Raw genomic sequence first — 24,339 nt, forward strand, 5'->3', positions numbered from 1 at the left:
TTTTTTTTGAGGTGATAAAAATATTCTAAAGTTGATTATGGTTACACATCTCTGTGAAAACCTTTGAATTCTGTATTTTTAATGGATGAATTGCATAAGTGAATAATAGTCTTAACTCAATAAAACTGCTTGAGGAAGTTATATTATTCTTGATAATTTACAAAGTCTTTATTGAATTATTTCAAACTTCATATGCAATAGTTTATACAGTAATATTCCAAATTCAAATCCATGTAAAAGCTGACTTCCTTTGTATATGATATACTCTATAGTTATGTATAGATATGGATTTAAAACTGGACTAATAACAAGGTTTGACTTATGTTGTAGACCCTCAAAAGATTGTGAGGAAAGGTTATATTAATCTTACCTGTTCACCTTTTAAAAATAATTATTTAACTGAATTAAATTACTATAAATGAAAACATAATCAGAGACCACAGTTACATGACTATACATTTTCATTGGTGGTAAGTAGGAGAAGACTAACCTCCGATCCTAATCCTTGTGAATTAATCTTTACTAAAGGACTATATTATACATTCTTTTGCATTTGGTACAAACTAAGTGATGGAACTCCTGCTACTGACTAGGTTCTCAAAATCACGCACTCCAATCATTACACATAAGGTATGACTAGGACCAGAGCAAAGATGCCAGTTACTTAAGGTCAGCTGACAATCACTGAACGTGGGCTTCCCCTTTCTCTGTTCTCAGGAATCCCCATGGAATCCACACCTCCAGTCCCAGTAGAGCAGCTCCTGCAGGCAGAAGTGTACGCCCCCAGATATAAGCATCTGTTCCTGAAGAGGACATGAGGCATTACTACTCCAAGGAGCCTATCTACTTATTTGAGCCCTGAAAAATTCATTTTATATTTCAAGGAATATGACCCTGAGAGTGATATGTACAGTGCCCAGTTGCTTCTGTTGGTGCTACCTGTGATGGGAAATTCAAGACTGAAATCCTTTTGTTTGCAGAATAAGGTCACTGAGGAAAAACTATAGGGTATTAGATTATATAGGAATTTGAATAGGGCAAACCATATCTTAGGCATAGAGAAAACCAGGGATAAGTCATCAACTAAGAGCCAGTACCCTAACTGCATCACCACTGAAGGCCACATTCTCTCATTTTTTAGGAGCAGATAGGGCAGCAAGAACTCTGTGAAACACTTGTGTTGACCTCTTTGCCTATTTTGTGGCAGAAACCAGCAAAGAGATGACATACTTATAGCCTAGTTCTAAGAAAAATAAGTAGAGATTTTTCCAGAAATGTAGACAGATGGGTGTGATAAATTTCAGGAGTTTATAGTTAAGTAATTACAGACAGAGACACTTTTAAAATTTACACAATCATTTCAGAATTCATTCACCTAGCTATTTTATTTCAGTATTTGCACTAGAATAGATTTTTCACATTGTAGAATGTGATCCGTGGTTGGGTCACATGCTATTTTAGCAGATGAGATAAAGCATCTTTTTGAAAGTTTAGCAGTTACCATAGGAATATTAGTTTCTTATTTAACCATTTCAAAGTAAAGCAATCATTGTAATTTTTCCGTGTAGTAAGCATCTGTAGAAGTGGATGTGGGACTTACAACTGCGATGTAATTATGATAACTACAAAAATAAAGCAGGTGGCAATTATTAAATGCTTCACCATATTTGAGTTTCGCCATTAGAAGCATGATTCTTTCAAACATGAATCTGTCCAAGTGAGAATTATTTTTCAAAGGTCTATTTATTTATTTGAAAGAGAGAGAGATCTTCCATCTGCTGTTTGACTCCCCAAATGGCCACAACAGCTGGGGCTGGGCCAGTCTGAATACTGGCGCCTGGCACTCCAGCCAGGTCTCTCATGTGGACAGCAGGGGTCCAGGTACTTAGCCCATCCTCCACCGCTTTTCCACGTACACTGCCAGAAAGCCAGCTCGGAAGTAGAGCAGCCAAGACTTGAACTGGTGCTCTCGTACGGGATGCCAGCGTCATGGGTGGCAACTTAACGCACTGCCCCCACAAAACCGGCACCCAAGTGGGAATTATTAAAGAGTGAAAATTACAAGTGGTTGTGACATCGGAGAGAACGGTTCAGATGCATCACAGCTGGTCTCCAGCCAGCGCGGCTGACAACCCCGGAGCTGGAGGAATCGTGGTCTCCGTTTCCTAACAAAGAGGCGCATGGGCTTGTGGGAAATGTAGTCCCAACCTCCGACGACTTCACCGATGCGAGGCCCTGGGAAAACTTCCAGATTCCTTCTGCGCATGTGCCTCCCCGCCCACCCCCGCCATCTTCCTCCGGGAAATTCCAGATGCTCGGCTCTGTCCAGGGTGTTCTGCAGGCGGTGGCGTTGGACTCCGTCCCTGAAGGTTGGTGAGGACAAAGGACGGTCCCTGCAAGCCTTGGGGAGCCCGGGGAAGTGGGATGGGTGTAGTAATTGGGTTCAGAAACACCGGTGGATCTCAGAGGGGGCGGAATCTGACTTTTTCGGGTGCGTGTGGCCGATCTGGGCTGGGTCTCAGGACCCGTCCCTAGGGTCGGAATTCTGCAGCCTGTTCAACTCAGGCTGTGCTTTCAGCGGTTCGTTTTTCAGGAGACAAAACACTGCCAGGAAATAGGGAGTGTTCCTCCCAGTGCGTGGAAGCTGGTTCCAGAGGCTTTGCTAATGGAGCGGTTGAGGCGAGGCGGGAGGGTGGCAGCGTTGGGTGTGGGTGAACAGATGGCGTGAGCGGGATGTGTGGAGTGTGTGTCCTTGTTCTGGCTCTGGCTCTGGCACTGCGGGATCTTGTCGCAGACGTGGATAACCCTGGCTTGTTCGTCTGTAAGGTGACCGTGGTAACGATCCCAGTGAATGCCTGGGACTTCCCGGAGACGTTACTGCGGCGTATTTGCAGCCTCACCGTGTCGGCTGGTATTTGTGGGCCTTCATGGTGGCTCCTCAGCGAGTGGAAGTTCTGGTTTCCTTCTTGTGTTCCGTGGGGGTGGGGGAGCCAGGGGATGTTGCTGATTCCCTCTCCTTTGGAATAAAAGAGAGTTTAGGCCGTGTGAAGGAGGGGGCTTCTTGAGCAGGAGTTCTACCAGCAATTCCTGCCCTGAACCTCGCTAGTGCTGCAGACAGAGGCACAGTGTCCTGGAAAAGTGGAGATCCCAGCTCTGCATGGCCCAGACACCTACTGATTCTGCTTCGCAGAGTAAGCAAGATTTGAGTGATGCCGCATCATCTGTAATCTGTCAGCTACTGAGTGGTACTGCGAGTTTTACAGGAACTTTTCGAGGAGAGATGATAGTGGGTTCAGAAGGGTAGGCAGGGGCCTAGGAGATTACTAGAGGGGTCTTAGGGTGTGGCCTGCATGGAGGAATATTCTGTAATATCTGAGAATCCGTGTCTGTGGATCCCTGGCACCGTCAGATTGCTTCATTCAGCTCTCATTATTTGTAGAATTGGACCCGTCTCAAACCTAGTCTTCATTTAGTATCTAGAGAGACGCTTCTGCTGCCTCTATTCTGATAGTTCTTGGTATCTCAGGAAGGATTTGCCGTGGCATTTCCACCTAAGAAAGATGAAACAGATTGTGCTTCAGGAGAGAAATGGGTTGCCCATAGTCACGTGACTTGCACCTTAATTTTCTGACTGGTTTTCTCTATTTTGCCACAATTAGTTAAAAACTTCCATCTATTTTTGAGAAGAATTTTCCTTGAATATGCCTATCATTTCCCCCTCATGACTTACTGTGGAGCCTAAAATATTTATAGTACATTTTTTCTCATTTAATGTCAGTAGAAAAATCATTTCCACTTATATGATTTTCTGTTCTTGAAACTCATTAATGCTAAGCAAATTAATGAGCTAAATTTCCCTAGAATCACACTTGTATGGCAAATTACCTTCTTAAAATATAAGTAGAATAGAATATAGTGATCACATATCAGTAAAGCTTTGAAACCTAGTCCTAGGATCTCCAGAGAATTTCTTCCTGTGTTCACAAGGCCTTTGTTAATGCCAACATCGTTACTTACAGCCATCTGGTTGGCATTTATCACATTTGTGAAAATTTGTAGGTGTGATTGTGAAGTTCTGTTGATTGCATTTGGCACATAATCCAATCTTTTCTCCCCTTTTCACCAATATGCATCAGCATTTTATGTGTAACAAAACGAAAAAAGCTCCCTGAGTTAAAAACATTGCCATTTTATTTGTAATTGTGAGTCAGCACTATAGAATGAGCTGTGTGGACAGGTTCATTCCAAGTGTTGCCTGAGATCACAAGTGAGGGCTCAGGGATCTGGTGCCCAGACGGCAGCGGGTTCTTTGAAGATGTCTTCACTCGTGTGTGCTGGTTTGTGCTGGCTCTTGGGTAGGGCCTGACTCTCCAACAGGCGTCGTCACAAGATAAGTCAGTATCCCAAAAAAAGCAAACTCAAATAGGCAAATACTCTTTTGTTGTTGTTGTTAAGATTTACTTATTTATTTGAAAGGCAGAGTTACAGAGAGGCAGAGACAGAGAGAGAGAGAGAGGACTTCCATCTCCTGGTTTACTCCCAAATGGCCGCAATGGCTGGAACTGTGCCACTTTGAAGCCAGGATTCAGGAGCTTCTTCTGGGTTTCCCATATGGGTGCAAAGGCCCAAGGGCTTGGGCCATCTTCTACTGCTTTTCCAGGCTGTAGAAGAGAGCTAGATTGGAACTGCGCAGCCGGGACTTGAACAGGCGCCCATATGGGGTGCCAGCACTGCTGGCGGCAGCTTCACCCGCTACGCCACAGTGCTGGCCTCTGCAAATACTTTGAAAAACTGTATTTCCATTACATTTACTGATGTCCATTGGCTAAAGCTAGAGAAATGGAAGAACTCAAAATCATTGTGTGGAGGTCCTCAGTAAAGATACACATGTAAGGAGGTGTGTCATTTGGAACAATTACTAGAAAAGCATATTGTATTTTATGTCCATTTTCTCTGTATAATTTTTGGAAAAATATGTTGGATTGCAATATTAATATTTTCTCTGAAATTTAGGTGTTTATAAAAAGAAGGCATGTTCTAGTGGAATCATGAAAAATGGGCCATTCATAGTACAATTGTATTAGCAGGAAAATAGTTAATACCATCTACTTTTTTCTATATTGCAAGTTTTAGACACATATTGGCATAATGTGTCTTCCTGTAGTGTACTGTAATTTATTTGAACAACCATCCATTAAAGTTTTTTAATTATTTCTTAGCATTAACATTAATTTTTACAAAATCAGTAACAAGTTTCCATTAAGCTAATGATAACTCATGTTTAATCATATCAATTGATAAAATTGTGTATTTTCTTTTGATGAGATCATTCCTGCCCCTTCTCAGGCATGTAAAGCTACCCCCCCTCCCCCGGGAGGCTTTTTGGTATTATTTTATCCAGCTAATGTGTCTGTTATCCTCTGTTAATTTTAATCATGATCTTGTTTGCGCAATAGAACATAGGATCAAACCAAACTGTTTCTCTCACAGATCCCTCCATTCATTTTCTTTTCTAGGTATAACTCTATAGAGTCCTCTACCTGTTTGCAAGAACAAGGAAAACAATGGATACATCACCAGTAAGTTGTTTGTTTATTCCTCAACTTGTTTTACACTGTATTTTAGGAGCATTATGATGGTTCATTAATTAAAATGGAAAAGAAAAATACGGAGTATTCACTATCAGAGAAGTATACATAAACACGATAACATTTGCGTGGCTATAAGCCCTTAGAACCATCAAAATTGAGTGCTGATTGTTTTTTCTTGTACCATAGCAAAAAGACTTATTTTGTTACCTGGTTAAAGTTGACCTTAAGAGGAGAATATACTAAATTCACATGGGATATTTAGTCTGAAACATTTATTGGTCACTTTGATGTAGCAGACAGTATCCTATTACCACTGTGGAAATGAACACTTCGCAACACTGCAGTGGTAACAGTAACTTAATCCTTTTCCTAATTTGGTGTCAAGTGTTGCTACTTTTGTTTCTGTGCCTTTACATTTTTATTCTAATACCTACATGCAGTGAAGACTTGCTATAATAGTGTGAGCTTGGATAGCATTTGGAAGGTTGTATTTGATTCATGGAGAGAACCAAAAATGGATCTAGGATAGAATCTGCAACAGGTCTTTAAATAACTCTCCATGCATTTCCCTCAGCCAGTCTAATTGTAGATTTTACCACAGATGGCCCACAGTTATATTTTTGGGCAAATATTTTCATTGCTCATTTGCACTTTAACCCATTTGATGTAGCCTTGATTCAATTCAACTCAATCCAGTTCTTCAAAATTTTACTAGTAACTTATAGTTAGTTTTAAAGACTATTCCCTAGTCTTTGCCTTCGTGGAATCCTTTGCCATGTTTGAAATCACTGCCCATGTTCTTCACTCGGAAATTCTTCTTTGTTAATAGTTATCATAATCTCACTGATGCTTTCTTTTCTTCTCTCAAAATTTCTTCTATTATTATTATTATTATTATTTATTTGAAAGTCAAAGTTACACAGAGAAAGAGAGGCTGAGAGAGAGAGAGATCTTCCATCTGCTGGTTCCACAACAACTGGAGCTGCACCGATCCAAAGCCGGGAGCCAGGAGCTTCTTCTGCATCTCCCACGTGGGTGCAGGGGCCCAAGGACTTGGGCCATCTTCTTCTGTTTTCCCAGGCCACAGCAGAGAGCTGGATCGGAAGTGAAGCAGCCAGGACTCGAACCGGTGCCCATATGGGATGCCAGCAGCACAGGTGGCAGCTTTACCCACTATGCCACAGCACCAGCACCCTCTCAGAATTTCTCTACTTTCTTCCTAACATGGCTCACCCAGCTGTTTCATCTGATTCTCAGTTCATTCTACTCTGCAGTGTTCTTTGATTAACTTGGCCTTCTATATAGTCTGACACTCCAATTGTTTACAGCTTGGACCTCATCCCCAGCATTTAGGCCATAAGCTTACTCCCTGGTGAATTGTTTCTGTAGCTTTCCAAAAGATACATTAGACTGGTGTGTGGCACAGAAAGTTAAGTTTTTGCTTACAAAGCCAGCATTCCATACTGGAGGACTAGTTTGAATCCCAACTGCTCTGCTTTGAATGCTGCTTCCTGCTAATGTGCCTGGGAAAGCAACAAAAGGGGATTCAAATCATTAAGTCCCTGTCACCCACACAGAAGATCTGGATGAAGTTCAAGGCTTCTGACTTTATCCTGCCCCAGCCCTAGATGTTGCGGCTATTTGGGGAGTAAGTCAGTGGCTAGAAAATGTGTTTCTACCTGTCTCTTTGATCTCCCTTTCAGTCTCTCAGTCTTTTAAATAAATAAGGAAATAAAAATAAATATTTTTAAAAGATACCTCAAGTTCAACAAATACAAATGAAAATCCTATCTTTCTTTCTTCTTTAAAACTCATATCCAGTATTTTTACCAGCTAGCCTTGATCCAAACCACTGAAATGTAATTTTTCCTAAACATCTGTCTTACTCTTAGGTTCAATCTTGTCTGGTGCCATATCCTAATATTTTTGTTTCTTTGTTTTGTTTTAACATTTTTGTTCCAAAACCTACATGTAGTGCATATAAGGGAACAGAAGCTGTTTTCAAAAACAAATATGATCATTTTATATTTTTTACATTCAAAATGTTACTCTTAGACAATCCCAATTGACAGGAAATTTTCGATATAATAGTTCTATTTATGATCCTTATTCTCTCTACAATTGGTTTTATGTTTACTTTTAATTAAATATTTGAATATTTCCCATATTATATGGAAAACAGTACAGTACTATCAAGTATAGTGAAGATTCGTATTGTAAAACCTTTGAGAAATTGCTACAAATTCCATGGAGTTGTTACATATCAATTTGAAAATTCCTGCAGTCAAGTGATCTATTTGTCAGAGATCCATATCAGAATAGTACAGGTTATGTGGTTTAAATGACAGAAGTTGTATTTTCTTATAGTTTTGGAGATATAAAGTACAAGAATAAGCCACCTGCAATCTTAGCCGCCGTTAATTCCTGAATGCTATTTTCCTGTTTTTGTATGGTCCATAAACTCTTAATTGGCTGTAAAGTCTAAGCTACCTAGAGACAGAGTTCTTCCATTTCCTGATTCTCCCCCTAAATGCCTGAGGTAGCAAGGAATGGGCCAGGGTGAAGTGAGGAGACCGGAACTCAATGCAGGTCTCCCATGGGGGTGGCATGGACCCAGATACTTGAACCATCACCTGTTGCTTCTCAGGATGCCATGAACAGGAGGCCGAAGTCAGAAGCAGAACTAGAACTCCAACCTAGGCACAGTGATAGCACATCTAGGTGTCTTTAACCACTGCAGCAAAGACCAACTCAGTAGCTTTTCTAATGTGCGTTTCGAGGTTCACAGTGTTAATCTTTGGTTTATGGTGCATCTTCTAGTATAATGTAAGAACTTCGTAGTAGTATACTTCCGTTTATCTCTTCCCAGCTTCTATACCATGCTTATCATACATTTTATTTATAAGTGTTTTAATCTCCACATTACATTGTTGCTCTCTTGCTTCAGCTGGCCAATGACTTTCTAAAATTTTACTTATTTGAAAGAGTTACAGAGAGAAAGGGAGAGATTCAGAGAGAGATCTTTCATCCGCTGGTTTGCTCCCTAGATGACCACAATGGCCAGGGCTGGACTAGGCCAGCCAAAGCTACAAGCTGGGAGCTTCATCTGGGTTTCCCACATGGGTGGCGGGGGAGCCATCTTCCATTGATTTTACCATGCTATTAGCAAAGAACTGGATTGGAACTGGAGCATCCAGAACATGAACCTGTACCCATAGGGAATGCCAGGATCACAGGTGGTGGCTTTACCTGCTATGCCACAATGGAAGTCCCTGGGTGATGACTTTTTACAGAGTTTGAAAAAAAGAGCGAAATAAATTTTTACTCCCATATTTACAATATCCAGTGTCAATTTGTATTTATATAGTTTGTGATCTGTTTTTTGTTTGTTTCCTTATTTTGAATTTTTTTCTGTTTTTGACAGTTGGATTGCAGTATGCATTGGCATAATTAACTTAATGTTGTGCTTTTGCTGTGTGAAGTTCAGGCATCCCCAAGGCTATGATGCTTCTGAGACCAGCTATATTGTTGTAGGACCCTAAGATTACCCTTAAGTTCAGTAATTCCCCAAAGGAATCCAAGATCTCAGAAAAGTCTTCATACTCACAAGTACAGTTTGTTACTATGAGAGGACCCACTAGAATTAGCAAGGGGGGTAAACTGCATAGGGCTGAGTCCATGAGTCATCCAGCAGAAGCCTCGAGTTTTCTCTCAATGGTGTCCTGTGGACATTGCCTGTTTCTTCCAGACAGTGACGGCCATCACCCACCAGAAAGTGACAGACAAGCTCATCTGAGCTTCTCGTCAGTTTTTATTGGAGTCTAGTCGAATAGGAATGGTTGGCTTCCCTGTGACTGCCCTTGCCACATGGGAGGGGAAACATTTCAGGGATTGGGCTGATACCATGTAACTGAAGACCTCCACTGTAAATCAGGTTGTAAGCATAGACTGTCCAAGTGGCCAAACGCCTTAAAGTAAATAAAAATATTCAGATCAGGTGAGGCACTCCACAGGGTAAGATATACCCTTCCAGGAGCTGGGAAATGGCAAAGATTCTTTGGGGAGACATTAATATTTACTATACAGCTTTTGTAGACGGAGTTATTTGGATCTATGTATTTCTAATTTTCACAAGATTTAAAAATTTTTAGATTTCACTTTTACATATATTTCAGACTCCATCTCCCTACTGGGGTCTGTGGTTACTTGTGTGTCATACCAGTTGGTATCAGCCCGCATATCACAATTTCCACTGCTTGCATCTGAGATCTCATATTAATGTAGTCCTATTCCCTGTTTGGGCCTATGTTCCTTAGCAAGATGACAGTAGTGAAATATTATTCTACTTTTTATATTATTTTGCTTCAAATTTAACACCAGCTCTGTCAGTCTGCAGAATTTAGCAAATATCTGAAGTGGAAAGTGTCCATGTGTCAAAACCCCTCAAGTTGGCAATTGTGTCCATCCATCTCTGACCTCTGAAATCTCTGTTTTATTTTCCCTTATTGTGTAGGGAAAGTTTGGAAGCAGGAAACCCATTTAAGAATCAGTTGAAATGAGATGGGTGCTAGTTGATGGTGGTTTCTGAAAGAGTAATTGCAGCAGAAGTCATGAAGACTGCTTTGATGTGGTTTATGTTTTGAGAATTGAGCAAATAGGATGATTATGTTTGCCTGCTGTTTCACAAAACAAGGCCTTACATAATTTTTGACTTGCCAAAATTTTAATTTGTATTTCTCATTTTTTCACAGTTTGACCGTCATTTCTTTTTTTTAAAGAATTTATTTATTTATTTGAAAGTCAGAGTTACACAGAGAGAGGAGGAGAGGCAGAGAGAGGTCTTCCATCTGCTGGTTCACTCCCCAGTTGGCTGCAACGGTTGGAGCTACACTGATCCAAAGCCAGGAGCCAGGAGCTTCTTCTGGGTCTCCCATGTGGGTGCAGGGGCCCAAGGACTTGGGCCATCTTCCTGTGCTTTCCCAGATCCTAGCAGAGAGCTGGATGGGAAGTGGAGCAACTGGGACTCGAACCGGTGCCCGTATGGTATGCCAGCGCTGCAGGCTGCAGCTTTACCTGCTATACCACAGTGCCGGCCCCTATCTTTTCTTACTTTTGATGACTTTGCATTATTGGAGAGCAAAGAATGAAGTACAATCCTCTGTTCATTTTTGCATTGGGATGTTCATTCTTTCCTTATTTTTCTTATGAATGTAGTAATTCTTATTGTTTAGAAGGTAAGCTTATTGTTTTGTGACTGGTATATTTATCTTTATTTTGTGAAGTTCTAGAATTTTTCATTTATTTATTTGAGAGGCAGAAAGATAGGAAGGTATGTAAAGAGAGGCAGAGACAAAGGGAGGCCCATTTTCTGCTGTACTCTCAAATGCCCACAATGGCCAGGACTGGGTCAGCTCAAAGCCAGGAGCCAGGAAATAAATCCAAGTCTTTATGGAGACCAACCCAGTTGCACCATTGCTACCTAGGTTACCCATTAGCAAGAAGCTGAAATTGGGAACAGAGCTGGGACTTGAACCTTGGCACTCCAATATGGGAGTATCCCCACTGGCAACTTTACTGATAGAAAAAACACCCACCCTTTGTGTCTTTGTCAGAAGTATGGATATTCACACACTAGATTTCTTGACTTTTATATATGTGGCTTCTGAATATTTAGTTTCTGTTACATTGACCTTTCTTTGCCCAAACTGATTATCAAGAAGTTCAAATAGTTCTCAAATTTTTAAACAGCTTGGTGTGAGTTCTCAAATTTTTAAACAGCTTGGTGTGAACTGTGGACTTACCTTTGACTTTATTCTACATATTTAGTTAGTTAGTCAAGAGCATTTATCGAAAAGTCCATGGGTCTTCGCCATAGACTTTCAGTAACATCTATCCATGAAGATGATCTTTTCTAACTGATTGCCTTGTATTTTTCTGGGTTTCTCAAAATATCAGGAGCAATGATATGTTTTCCAACTATAACAGCACCAATCTCTCTGAGGTTTTGTACGATATTGATCAAATCTCTTTATCACCTCAGAGCAATGGAATTATGTTCGTTGAAATATTGTTGGTCTTTGGAAGGGAAGAGAGGGCAGTGATCCAAGTATGATCTCAGAAGTGATGCAGTCACTTTCACTCTCAATTGTTTAGGAAAACCCATGTGATCTTGTCTGGGTACTGGAGCAAGAATGAGTGTATATGATTTTCTCAAAGGAGACAACACTGAAAGAGAGGGGGCAGAGGTCACACGTGCTAGAATTCCTCTCCTCTTACATGTATCACAAAATCATCTGATACCCAGAGAGACAGCTATTCATTATTTTACTTCAAAGTCCAGAATCTCTGCATGAGGTCATTAACGAGTTCAGGTCCAGATGTGGCTTCTCTTGATCTAGGTCTCTGAATCTAGAAAGATAAGTCACCTGATTTCTGCATAGCCCGTGTACAAGAGTAGAGCCCAAGAAAGAAAATTGTAACAAACCTTCCATTGTGGAAGAGATGAGTGATTGGGGAGATCAACAGATGTATCATCACATGACACTCTGGCCATGTTGAAATCCATGGGGCTGATATTTTGAGGGTTCTCTACCTTTGAGTGGGACATATTTCTTCAATGAGACCTTAATTCTGCAAACTACTTTGAGAGTTTCAAATCCTGCATGACCCCAGTTTCTGGTATCTTCCTGTTCTTTTTCAGTGTTTGTAAACTCACTTTTTTCATGAGCTCAGCATTGTCCTCTTGAACTGCCAGGTGCAGTGATTGTAGTGACATAACACTGTCAGTCTGTTTTCCAGCTTCCTTTCCTAAAGCTTTAAGCCCATAAGATTATTTGATTTAATTAGCAACACTTAAATATATATATATTTAATAATAAATATATATATATAATATAATATATATATTTATATATTTTATGTATTATATAAATACTGTTATCAAAAGTCATTTTCTTTAACTACGTATCAGGAGTCTTCAAAATGTTCATTTAAAATGCATATTCTGGGAAAAAAAACTGCATGGATTAAAAAATTTTTTTCATTTTTTTGACTGATGGAAGATGGTTTCTCAGTGCTTACCTCTATAAAATTAAAAATGAGGAATAGAGCTTAGGCTGAACTAAGTGTCATTCTGGTAAAAAAGAAATACATAGAGAACCAGTCAGATGCACTGATTGGCAGACAGCCAGTATGCCTTTGGCTAGAGATTCACTGCAGCCATCTTTGGAGGAGGTAAACAGGAAACAAAAAGAAATGACCAATTCAAAGTCTTGTTTTATCAGTATAAAATGTTCAGGTGGCTACAAGAGTACTGTGGTTTTCAGCCGTACTGGACAGTGGTTCTTTGTGTGGGTTGTTTAACAGTGTTGTGCCAGTTTGCAGGAGAAATGGCCAAACTCACAGAAAGGGTTGTTCCTTTAGAAAACAGCAACACTATTGATTCACAAAACTATCTGACTTGTGTTATCTGACGCAAAGACTTATCATAAGTTCATCTGCAAAGATACTGTCATTATGCTTGATTTCATAAGGTATACAACAGAAATCTCCAATTCTAAAATTCTAAAAACCAACACTAATGTTGGTTTTTAAATACAGTTTTGATTGTGGACACAAAAGATACAAAAACTAGTAACAAAAACCTCATTCATTCATTAAAACCATGTTTGTAATAGATTAAGTATAATTACATTAAAAATTATCAATACATGTAAATTTAATTATTGAATGAGATTTTTAAAGATTCCTAAAATTTACACTATATGAATTTTTAGAGTTTTGTTTTTAGAAAATGATATACAGTATAAATTATATTGTAATATTTTACATTGTTTCTCAGGAAATGAGTTATACGTGTGTGCATGCCAAAAAATTTATTTTCTTTTTGAAAAATTATATATTTTAAAGACTTAGAAATTATTTTACCATATTCATTTCATATGTAGGTATTATATTCATGCATATTTTTTCTTGAAAATAGCGATATTAATATCACATAATATGAGATTCATGTCAATGATTTTTTTCTTAATCCAAAATGTGTTTCCCACTCATCTTGATTCAAGCTGCTTTTAGTACCGCCTCCTTCTGATGGAACATCCTTCTGCAAGCTTTGCCTTCCTTCTTGTAGGCTGGCAAAACTACCGTTGTGTTTGCTAAAAGCCATGGAGATTTTATAGCATCCTGGGCACTTCACATCCATGAAGTAGGAATTGGGGCTCTGCGTCAGGCACGTCTTGTGTTTCCTCTTCTCCTCTTCTGGACAGGGATGGAGGCGATCCTTGATGAGAGGCATGTTCATGTGGATAGGTCGTCACCACCAGAAAGGCCACGTCAATGAGCTTAAAATGAGGATAGAAGGATATTATAGGGGCTAGGACTGTGGCACAACAGGCTAAAACCCTGGCCTGCGGCACCAGCATCCCATATGGGCAATGATTCAAGTCCCAGCTGCTCCATTTCACATCCAGCTCCCTGCTAATGCACTTGGGAAATCCCCAGAGGATGGCCCAGGTCCTTGGGCCCCTGCACCCACCTGGGAGACCCAGAAGAAGCTCCTGGCTCCTGGCTCCTGGCTTCAGATCAACTCAGCTCCAATCATGCAGTCATCTGGGGAGTGAACCAGCGGGGGGGAAGACCTCTTGATCTCTGTCTCTACTTCTCTTTGTAACTCTTTCAAAGTAAATAAAAAAATTTTAAAAGAAGGATATTATATAATACTATAATTCTTTGAAGCCAATATTTATAGCTATGTATATGCCAAATAATATGATATCCACACAGATTTATACTTTCTCTGTATTAACTTCCATATATGAGAAAAATCAGGTGGTATTTGTCCTTCTGTGTCTTATTTCACTTAGGATAGTGATACTCAGTTCTTTGTCTTTGTTGCACGTGTCAGGACTTTATTCTTTTTATAGCTGAATACTATTACATTGTGTGTGCGTGTGTGTGCGTGTGTGTGTGTGTGTATACAACACATTTTTTCTTTATCCAATTGATAGAGATAATGGAATCAACCTGCATGGGTTTTAAAATTTTGCACCAAAATAACACGATATTCCATTTTGTCATGAACTTTTAACATTTCATTGATTTTTATTTATTTGAGAGGAAGAGTGACTGAAAAAGAGAGAAAGGCAGATAGACACACAGACAGAACCAATGCATTTATTCACTCCCCTTCAAGAACCAGGATTGGACCAAGCCCAAGGTGGGAGACAGAATTTCAATCTAGTTCTCTCATGTGGAAGGCATGAACTCAATTAATTAAATAATCACTGCTACTTTCATTAAATAATCACTTGCACATTAGCAAGGAGCTGGGAGCAGCAGCTCTAGCCTGGATTCACTCGCCAGCACTCTGATTTGAGATACAGACATTTCAACTAGCATCTCTACTGCAAGGTCAAATGCCTGCTCCAGTTATGAACTTTGCCAGGTATCCTTTTACATGATAGTTACCTTAATTAGCACGGTTAATAGGTGTTTAGCCATTGGCTATAGCCACCAATGAGTACATTGTGAGTAAATTATACATGAGTAAATTCTCATTATTATTAGTGATGTTTCTTTCATATTGTTGATTTAATGCCATTTATGTCAGGAGCAAATGTTTCTGTTATATTAGCTGTCCATCGGGGATCAGATTCGCTTTTCTTCCTTTCTGCTTCCTACAGGGTCCCAGAGGACCACTTTTTTCTGGACTATTGCTGGTCCGTGTGGTAGACAGAGAACATGGTAAACAGTTTCTCCATGGAAATGATATATATCACATGTCATTGATCAGAGCAAGGCATGGAGAGGACTACATATCTGCTTAGAGATTTCCATTACAAGGGGGATCCATTCCTTCTACAGAAAAGCTTTACTGCCTTTATCTGTCATCTCAACCCAGGAATACTCACCTAGATGCGATGCTGATTATGGTTCCACTGTATGTGTTGTATATGTGTGTCATATGTGTGTGTTTTATGTTGCTTGTGTTGTTATGATCTGATTTCTCTTGCTTCATGTTTGTGAGAACACATTTATGTAGAAGATCCGCAAAACGTTGGCTTTTCAATAAAGTTCAACCTGATGATATAGAAAAATCTATTTGGGGGCCTGTTGTTATGGCACAGTGGGTAAAGCCACTGCTTGAATGCCCAAATCCTATATCAGGAGTACTGGTTTGAGTGCTGGATACTTTGCTTCTGATCAGCTCAGTGTTAATGTACTTGAAAAGTAGCAGATGATGGATGGCTCAAGTGCTTGAGTACTTGTCACCCATGTAGGAGATCGGGATGGGGATTTTGGCTCTTGGCATCAGCCTGGCCCAGGGCTGGCTGTTGCAATCATATGGGGAGTGAATCAGTGGGTAAAAAATCTTTCTCCAATCTCTTGCTGCCACTCTCCTTCGAATAAGTAAATAACTCGTTTTTAAAGAAAAAGAAGTAAGTATTTGTCTACTTCTTTGTTACCCTGATCCACATTGAAAATGTGTGTAAGTCCATCTACCAGGTTGTGTCAGCAAGTGTTTATATTTATGTCTTCAGACAAAATGGTGCATTCTTTTTGGAGTCAGAATTTTTTCATTCTGTTCTTTCTAGGAAGATGAATTCCATATTTTAAGGGAAACTATTGTCTTGTTTTAAATTACATTAATACAGAGGCGAGATATTTTAATTGTGATTTTTATTTCTAGTGTGGTACAGACTACAAAGTAAGCCATATATTGTAAAAGATGTGTGTAAAACACAGAGAGGAATACAATCCCACTCTGGCTGTTTTATGATTCTGAGCTGAAATCCTGAAAAAAATGTGCTGTTGCAGGCATTTGTGTCATTTGAGGATGTGGCTGTGTCCTTCACCTGGGAGGAGTGGCAGGAGCTGGACAATGCTCAGAGGGCTCTGTACAAGGATGTGATGCTGGAGACCTACAACAGCCTGATGCTGGAGACCTACAACAGCTTAGGTGAGTGAAACTCCCCAGTCCCTTCCAGTGCTACATTCTTCCTGTCTGACAAATAAATGAACACTTTAATGCTGCTCAGGTATATGATTCCCGTCCACAAAGAATGTGAGCATTAAACACTCTGAAGCAAGGGGCTCAAATTAGCTTTTCCATTATCCCAGCTCCTGAAGCTGAGCCATTGGCATTCTTCAAAGGATCTGGCTGAGCAGTCTGGTTTAGTTCTGTGTTGTTTCCCTTCAACAGGGTGCTGCATTTCCAAACCAGAGGTCATCTTCAAGTTGGAACAAGGAGCAGAGCCATGGGTTATGGAAGAACCCCTAACCCAGAGTCTGCCAGGTCAGTCTGTGCGGGGCAAGGAGGCTGGGAGGAGGGGAGCTCACCAGATGTGTCACCTATGTTGAGCTGTTATCAACAAATTTTGCCATGTCTAGCCCTGTGGACAGCTGAATACATATAACACACAGGCATTCTACAGTCTCCAGGGAAGGTTCTCACATATATATTCATCTTTTTTTTTCTTATTTAGGAATATTTTCTTTGATTTACCAAAAATCTAATCTATACCTGCCTCTACTTAGACTTTTTTCTTAGTTAGCTATATTCTTTAAATTCTGTCCTCTATGTTATACTGTATTTTATACTGTTTTATCCCTAAGGCATTCATTCACATATTTAGTCTATCAATGCTTGTTAACTGGGCAGCCTATAGGCACTTGTCTTTTAGTAGTTGTAGGGATAACATAGTGATGACACAGGTATGTCTTCATTTAAAGGGCTTTCATTCTCTTACAAGGAAAAAGACAAAAAGCAAATATCTAGTGGTAGGATGAGAAACACAAATTTTGTTTGCCAGAAGGAGAGAATGAAAAATGACATGTTCTTTTAAGAAAGGTTGTAAAAGAAGGAATTTTAGAGATCTACAAATTATTTTCCTTGGGTTACCTTAATTTTGACATGAAGAATTTCCCCATTCACCTTATAATACATAGGGGGATGTAAAGTACAGAATAGGCAGTGTGTATCAGTGTTAAACCAATTTATAGATCATCAGCTTAAAGCTAGTGTTTCTATTTATTTTTAAAACTTTTCTTTTTGTTTTACTTGAAAGGCAGAGAAACAGAGCAAATGAGACAGAGGAGTAGACCAGTCCCCACATAGCAGCAGCAGCCAGAGCTGGACCAGGTCAACACCATGAGTCCAGGACTCAATTTGGGTCTCCCACATGGGTGGCAGGGAAGCAAGCACTTGAGCCATCATCTTTTACCTTCCAGTGAGTGCTTTAGCAGGAAGCTAGATTGGAAGCAGAGGAGCCAGGATTCAAACCAGGCGTTCCAAAATGGGATGCAGGTATCCCCATTGGTGACTAATGCAGTACAGACCACAAAGTAAGCCATATATTATAAAAGATGTGTGTAAAACACAGAGAGGAAGACAATCCCACTCTGGCTGTTTTATGATTCTGAGCTGAAATCCTGAAAAAAATGTTCTGTTGCAGGCATTTGTGTCATTTGAGGATGTGGCTGTGTCCTTCACCTGGGAGGAGTGAAGGACACCTCTTTGTCAAATGCTTGTCCCTTAATCGGGTATTTAAAATCTTATGATATTTTCTGGGAAGTTCAAAAGAATATGAGGAAAGAGGTCCAGGAATGAAGTTTGTATAATGCAGCATCAAAAATCTTGATGCTAAGAAGGATCCAGCATAAGACCTTAGAAAATCTTAGAAAAGTCTAGGTCCTAGACTTGGGAGCTGAACCAGGAGATTCTGGGTCTCAGCGCCAAGGAAACCAATAGATCCAGGTTGGAGGTCTCACATTTCTTTGGGAGCATATTTTGAAGTTAATATTCTCCAGTTCTCTTTTATAAAATCGTTCTAAAAAAACAAACTGAGTGGTCTGTGACAGTAGGTGACAATGGGAATGCCAACACAGAAAATAGAAGCCTTCAAAAACCAGTGAATTTTCAAGTAAGAGTATGTGTACAAGGAAATGAGTGAAGAATCTCAAAGCTATTAATCATAGAAGGAGCCAGAAAAAGTTTTCAAAGATGGCAGTCTCAGAATGGGTTGCAGAACCAAATCCTTTAGAGCTATAGAGAGGATATGCTCGGGGTGGTGGGCTGAAGCTTTCCTGTATCTCCTAAGATTTGGAAAAGCAAACCATGTCAGCTTTCTTTGGGAATATGACGGATGCTGCCTTAATGAAGTGTGGGGATGAAAAGATTCTGTGTTGGAAAAAATCCCACAAATGGCTACAGCCCTTCCCTGGGGAAGAGTAAAAGTATATGAACATAGGCTTAGGTCCTGTTCCTAAGTCTTTTTCTGTTTAGGTGGCACATACGGCTCTCCCACAAGGGTCTGATCACAGCAACCTTGCTGTCTCCAGTGCTGAAAGAAGAGCAAGGACAAGCACAAAATGCAGCTGTTATGCAAAAAATATAGGGAAACAATGAAGAAAATGGCTGATGAAACATTGTCAGCCTAATATTAGAGCTAGACAGCAGATGAATATTCTAACTAAATAATTTCCCATTAGATAAAAGGTAAAATAAGACATCAAAAAGCATCCATTTTTCACATTCGAGAATCTACTAATATAATTTATTTTATTAATTCACTGAGGAATAAAACCATATTCTGTCATAAATGAATACCTCTTATTAATGTTTAAACATTTTATGTTACTATGATATGAGGACACTTTTTTGGATTTGTTCATCTGAAAGACAAAAGGTACGGAGAGGGAAAGACAGAGAGATCTTCCATGCACTGGTTTACTTCCTAAAAGGCCACGATGACTGGGGCTGGGCTAAGCCGAATCTAGGCACCTGAAACTAAATATGACTATCCTGTATGGGTGGCAGGGGCCCAAGGACTTGGGCCATCTCCTGCTGCCTTCCTAGATTCATTAGCTGGTAACTGGATCAGAAGTGGAGCAGCCAGGACTTCAACTGGTGCTCATCTGGGATATTGGTATCACAGCCAGTAGCTTCAACCATAGTGGCACAATGCCAGACCCCAGAAAGAAATTTTTTTAAAAAAGATTTATTTATTTATTTGAAAGGCAGAGTTGCACACAGAGAGAGAGAAGGAGAGAGAGAGAGAGAGAGAGAGAGAGAGAGAGAGAGATATCTCCCATCTGCTAGTTCATTCCTCAAATGGCTACAACAGCCAGGGCTGGGCCAGGCCAAAATCAGGAGCCAGGAGTGTGTTCTGGGTCTCCCATGTGAGTGGCAGGGGCCCAAAGACTTGGGTCATCTTCTGCTTTTCCAAATGCATTAGCAGGGAGCTGGATGGGAGGTGGAGCAGTTGGGACTCAAACCTGCAGCCATACGGGATGCTGGCACCATAGGTGGTGCCTTAACCCATTGTGTCGCAGTGCCAGCCCCAGAAAGAAACTTAACTTGTATATGAGTATATGAGTATTCCAGAATAAACACCTAGATGTCATTTATGTATATAATTTTTTTTTTCTCATTTCAGTTGTCCAGCAAATAGATGACCAGATTGGGACAAGCCAGGAAATTCAAGACATGATTCTGTGGCAAGTTCTAGTCGCAAACAGCAGCAGATCAACCAAGGAGAGGGTTGAATTAGGAGAAACACTTAATTTAAATTCCAGTCATATGTCCAAACTGATAATGAAGGATGGAAATTATGCAGGAATAGGGCCCGAGGAATATAATGATTGTCAGAGCACGCTTCTCCTTAGTAAGCCTGATGGTGTGTGTGCTGGGGAGAAATCCGATATCCCTATTGTACCTTGGAAGTCCCTCAGTTACTGTGAGTATCCTAGTCAGCATCAGAACATTCAGACATTCCCAGATATTTTTGAACACGATGTGCAAAGGAACACCTTTGACAGGGAGGCAATGTTTTTCACACATAAACCAGATCTCATGGTACATCAGAGGACACATACAGGAAAAAGTACCTGTGCATGTAGTGATTGTGAGAAATCTTTTAGCTGTGAATCAAACTTTACTGTCCAGGAGAGAATCCACACAGGGACAAAGTCCTATTGGTGTAATGAATGTGGGAAAACATTTTGCCGAAAGTCAAACCTCCACCGTCATCAGAGAACTCACACAGGGGAGAAAAACAATGAATGCAATAAATGTGGAAGAAGCTTTTACCAGAAGTCAGACCTTATCATACATCAGAGAATTCACACAGGGGAAAAGCCCTATGAATGTAATGACTGTGGGAAAACCTTTTGCCGGAAGTCCAGCCTCAGGACACATCAAAGACTTCATACAGGTGAGAAATTGTATGAATGTGAAGAATGTGGGAAAACTTTCTTCTACAAGTCATCTCTCTCTCAACATCAGAGAACTCTGTATCAATGTAAAAAGTGTGAGAAAGCATTCTACCACTGGTCTCTATTCTGTAGGCATCAGCAAACTCACACAGGGGGGAAACCCTATAAATGTAATGAATGTGGAAAAACTTTCTGCAGGAAGGCAAACCTCAGCATGCACCAGCAGACTCACACTGGGGAAAAGCCATACCAGTGCAATGAATGTGGGAAAACATTCTTCAGGAAAACAAGCCTCAGCAGACATCAGCAAACTCACACAGGGGAGAAGCCCTATGAATGTAATGCATGTGGAAAGGCCTTTTATCTAAAGTCAAATCTCCTTATCCATCACAGAACTCACACAGAGGGGAAAGCTTATCCGTGTAATGAATGTGGGAAATCCTTTTACCAGAAGTCATACCTGATTATACACCAGAGAAGTCACACAGGGGAAAAACCGTATGGGTGTAATGAATGTGGAAAAGCCTTTTCTCGGAAGTCAGGTCTCGTCAGGCATGAGAAAATTCAAACAGTGGGGAAATCCTATGAGTGCAATGAGTGTGCCAAAACCTTTTGCCACAAGTCAAATCTCAGGATACATCAAAGAATTCATGCAGGTAAGAAAATATATGAATGTAAAGAATGTGGAAAAGGGTTTTGCCAGAAGTCCCATCTCAACAAGCATCAGAATCTTCATAGGAATGGGGCAGATGTTGTGACACAGGATGTTAAGCTGCCGCTTGGAATGCCTGCATCCCATATCAATGAACTAGTTGAAGTCCCAGATAGCCCACTTATAATCCAGCTCCCTCCTGCTGCACATGGGGAGGCAGCAGAGGATGTCCCAATTACTTGGGTCCCTGCCACCCACATGGAAGACTCAGATGGAGTTCCAGGCTCCTGGCTTCAGTCTGGTTCAGCCTTGGCTGTTGCAGGCATTTGGGGAGTAAACCAGCAGATGGAAGATCTCTCTCTTTCTCTGTCTCTCCCTGTCCCTGTCAGCTTGCCTTTCAAATAAGTACATATATATCTTTTTGAAAAAATAATATTCCAGAAGAGAATGTAATAAGTATTGAAAAACCTTTTCTCATAAGTCAAATCTCAACTAATTGTCAGCTAAGTAACACAGAGGAGGCACTCTGAGCTTAATGAATTTGGAAAAACCTATCAGAAACGACACCTCCACAAGTGTAAGCGAAGTCGTGTGAGAAGGTGTGATCCTGTATAGAGACTGCGTGGTCCTCCGTGTATACTCTACTCTTGGACTTAGAGCCTGCATTTTCAGCCTCCCCTTATTAGTAACTGATCCCTGTTTTTATGTAGGTATTTTAGAAACAAGTAAGCAGTCTGCATTTGAAATCCCACCTTCATCATTTACTAAGTTATTACTTGGAGATACTGAGTCCGGCTGCCCATTACTGCTTCCACTGCTAGTAGACACATCAGCTGTGTGAGCAGGACTGCGTCACATGGCTCCTGTGTGTCAGCCACGATGCTCCTTTGCCAGCCCTGCATGAGTGCTTTGTTCTGCACAGGGAGTGACTCTAATGACTTTTGTGATCCTGATAATCACTGACTTGTTTGTGCATGAGCCTGGAGCTGCTTAACACTAGTAGGAGTCTGTTTATCAGGCAGAGGCTGCGAGCCAAGTTTCATCATGACCTGAAGTATGGGCTGTCTTCATGTGGTCAGTTTTTGTGCCGCCATTTTTTTCTTTTGTTTCTTTTTTTCTCTTATATTCTGTTGACGTGGGTTACACTGTAATTGCAACCTGACTTGACTCATTTATCTGACCAGTGTGATACTTTTTGATTTCACTGAACTGTTTGCAGACATTTATATATAAATAAAATAAGGACAAATGTTGCAGCAGCTTTGTGTTCTTCTTAACACCTTTTTTTCTTTAATTTTCTCCCTCACTTTCATACTTAAAATCTGTTAACTTCTATTCCACATCCACACAGCCTTTGTGAATTCAGATTGGACTTGCATTCAGTTCACTCTCCATAGATACTCAGAATGGAAGAGCTCACCCACATGGTAAAGTCATGGCGTAGCCATTGTTCTACCACCAGGCTATAAATGCAATGATGCATGCTCCAAATGCAACTCCTGTCCTCTCCTGAGGCCAGTACTGCAAGTCATCCACTGCTACCCACTGGATGCAACCCCATTGGTCCTGGTCATGCCTGCCCGGCCTCTTCCAAATGCTAACCAAGAATACATACCTAAGTGTTAGGAAAAATAGAGATTTAGGGGGAAATAAGTGATTGTGTATTTCATAGAAAAATTAATTAAAAGAATGAATTATTCCAGACAATTTTAAGACCAACAACATAAAGCAAAATCTGGGGCTGGCACTGTGGCATAGTAGGCTAAGCTTCTGCCTGGGGTGCTGGCATCACATATGGGCGCCAGTTCATGTCCCAGCTGCTCCCCTTCTGATGCAGCTCTCTGCTATGGCCTGGGAAAGCAGGAGATGGCCCCAAGTGTTTGGGAGATCCAGAAGAAGCTCATGGTTCTTGTCTTCAGGTCAGCTCATCTCTGTCCATTATGGCCATTTGGGAAGTGAACCAGTGGAAGAAGATCTTTATTAACTCTACCTCTCAAATAAATAAAATCTTTAAAAACAGAAGAAGACCAAAATCTACTAATAGAAGATCCAGTCTGTTAGGGTTATGTGTGAATTCTAAGTGTTTATGCTCTCACAACCATATACATATACAGCGTATTAGCCAACTTGGAGAAGTAGAGAAATTGATGATCACAGGGGGAGACAGTTCTCTCTCCATAGGATTGAGAAAGGCAGGAGTAGAAAATGGAGGTGTAAAATAAATAAAATATAAATAATAAAGGGACATGGTAGCCAGCCTAATAGCATTTGAAGCAAAATGCTCCAAATAGTGACTTATTCATATTTTTCACCAAGTTAGGTAGAAAAGCATTATCAACTAGTACACTAAGCATCCTGTTGTGCAGAAGGTAAATTCAGAGCTTGAGGAACACTTGGGGCCTTTTCAGTGCTTTGTGGGTCCCAGGAGGAAAACTGCTGGGCCCATTCAGAACCTCAGCTCCTCCCAGAGGCTCATAACTGACAGGAGACACGCAGGGGAGCAGAAATGCAAGGGAGGAGTTGTGCATTTGGATGGCTGGGAGCAGACTCACAGGGAAGGACACCAAGGCACAACCTCCTTCCTGGGCCTCAGTAGATCTATAAGTGCCAAAACCAGGAGCGTAAGAGGAGTGGCAAGGGGTGATGTAACCCACTGTGCTGGCTGCCTGTTGTGTGGGGAGTATATTACGCAAGCCTTATCTTTCATGTCAGATTATGAGCCTTGGTAAGGTCTTGGTGCAGAACAATTTTGGTAAATGGGACAATCCAGCTTGTGCATGGACTGCCAAAGGGGATGTGGGGAGATTCACTACTCATATTTGTGCAGCCACTCATGGTACCTGACTGGAGTCCTGAAGTCCTCACCACTCCACCTTGCAA

General features: G+C 40.6%; 1 protein-coding gene and 1 pseudogene across 1 annotated transcript; one reads left to right on the forward strand and one right to left on the reverse strand.

Annotated features, from left to right (window-relative positions):
• Positions 1-1,940: 1,940 nt before the first annotated feature.
• LOC100348872 (zinc finger protein 717) lies at positions 1,941-22,718 on the forward strand. Its single transcript, XM_017347494.3, has 5 exons — positions 1,941-2,369; positions 5,517-5,579; positions 16,410-16,551; positions 16,795-16,887; positions 20,030-22,718. Exons 2-5 carry the CDS (start codon positions 5,565-5,567, stop codon positions 21,862-21,864), a joined length of 2,085 nt encoding a protein of 694 aa, XP_017202983.3. The 5' UTR covers positions 1,941-2,369; positions 5,517-5,564; the 3' UTR covers positions 21,865-22,718.
• On the reverse strand, positions 13,664-14,364 carry LOC138843897 (small ribosomal subunit protein eS27-like; annotated as a pseudogene).
• Positions 22,719-24,339: the final 1,621 nt, after the last annotated feature.

The sequence above is a fragment of the Oryctolagus cuniculus genome, chromosome 1 (genome assembly GCF_964237555.1).
Source record: "Oryctolagus cuniculus chromosome 1, mOryCun1.1, whole genome shotgun sequence".
In the NCBI taxonomy this organism is placed as follows: domain Eukaryota; kingdom Metazoa; phylum Chordata; class Mammalia; order Lagomorpha; family Leporidae; genus Oryctolagus; species Oryctolagus cuniculus.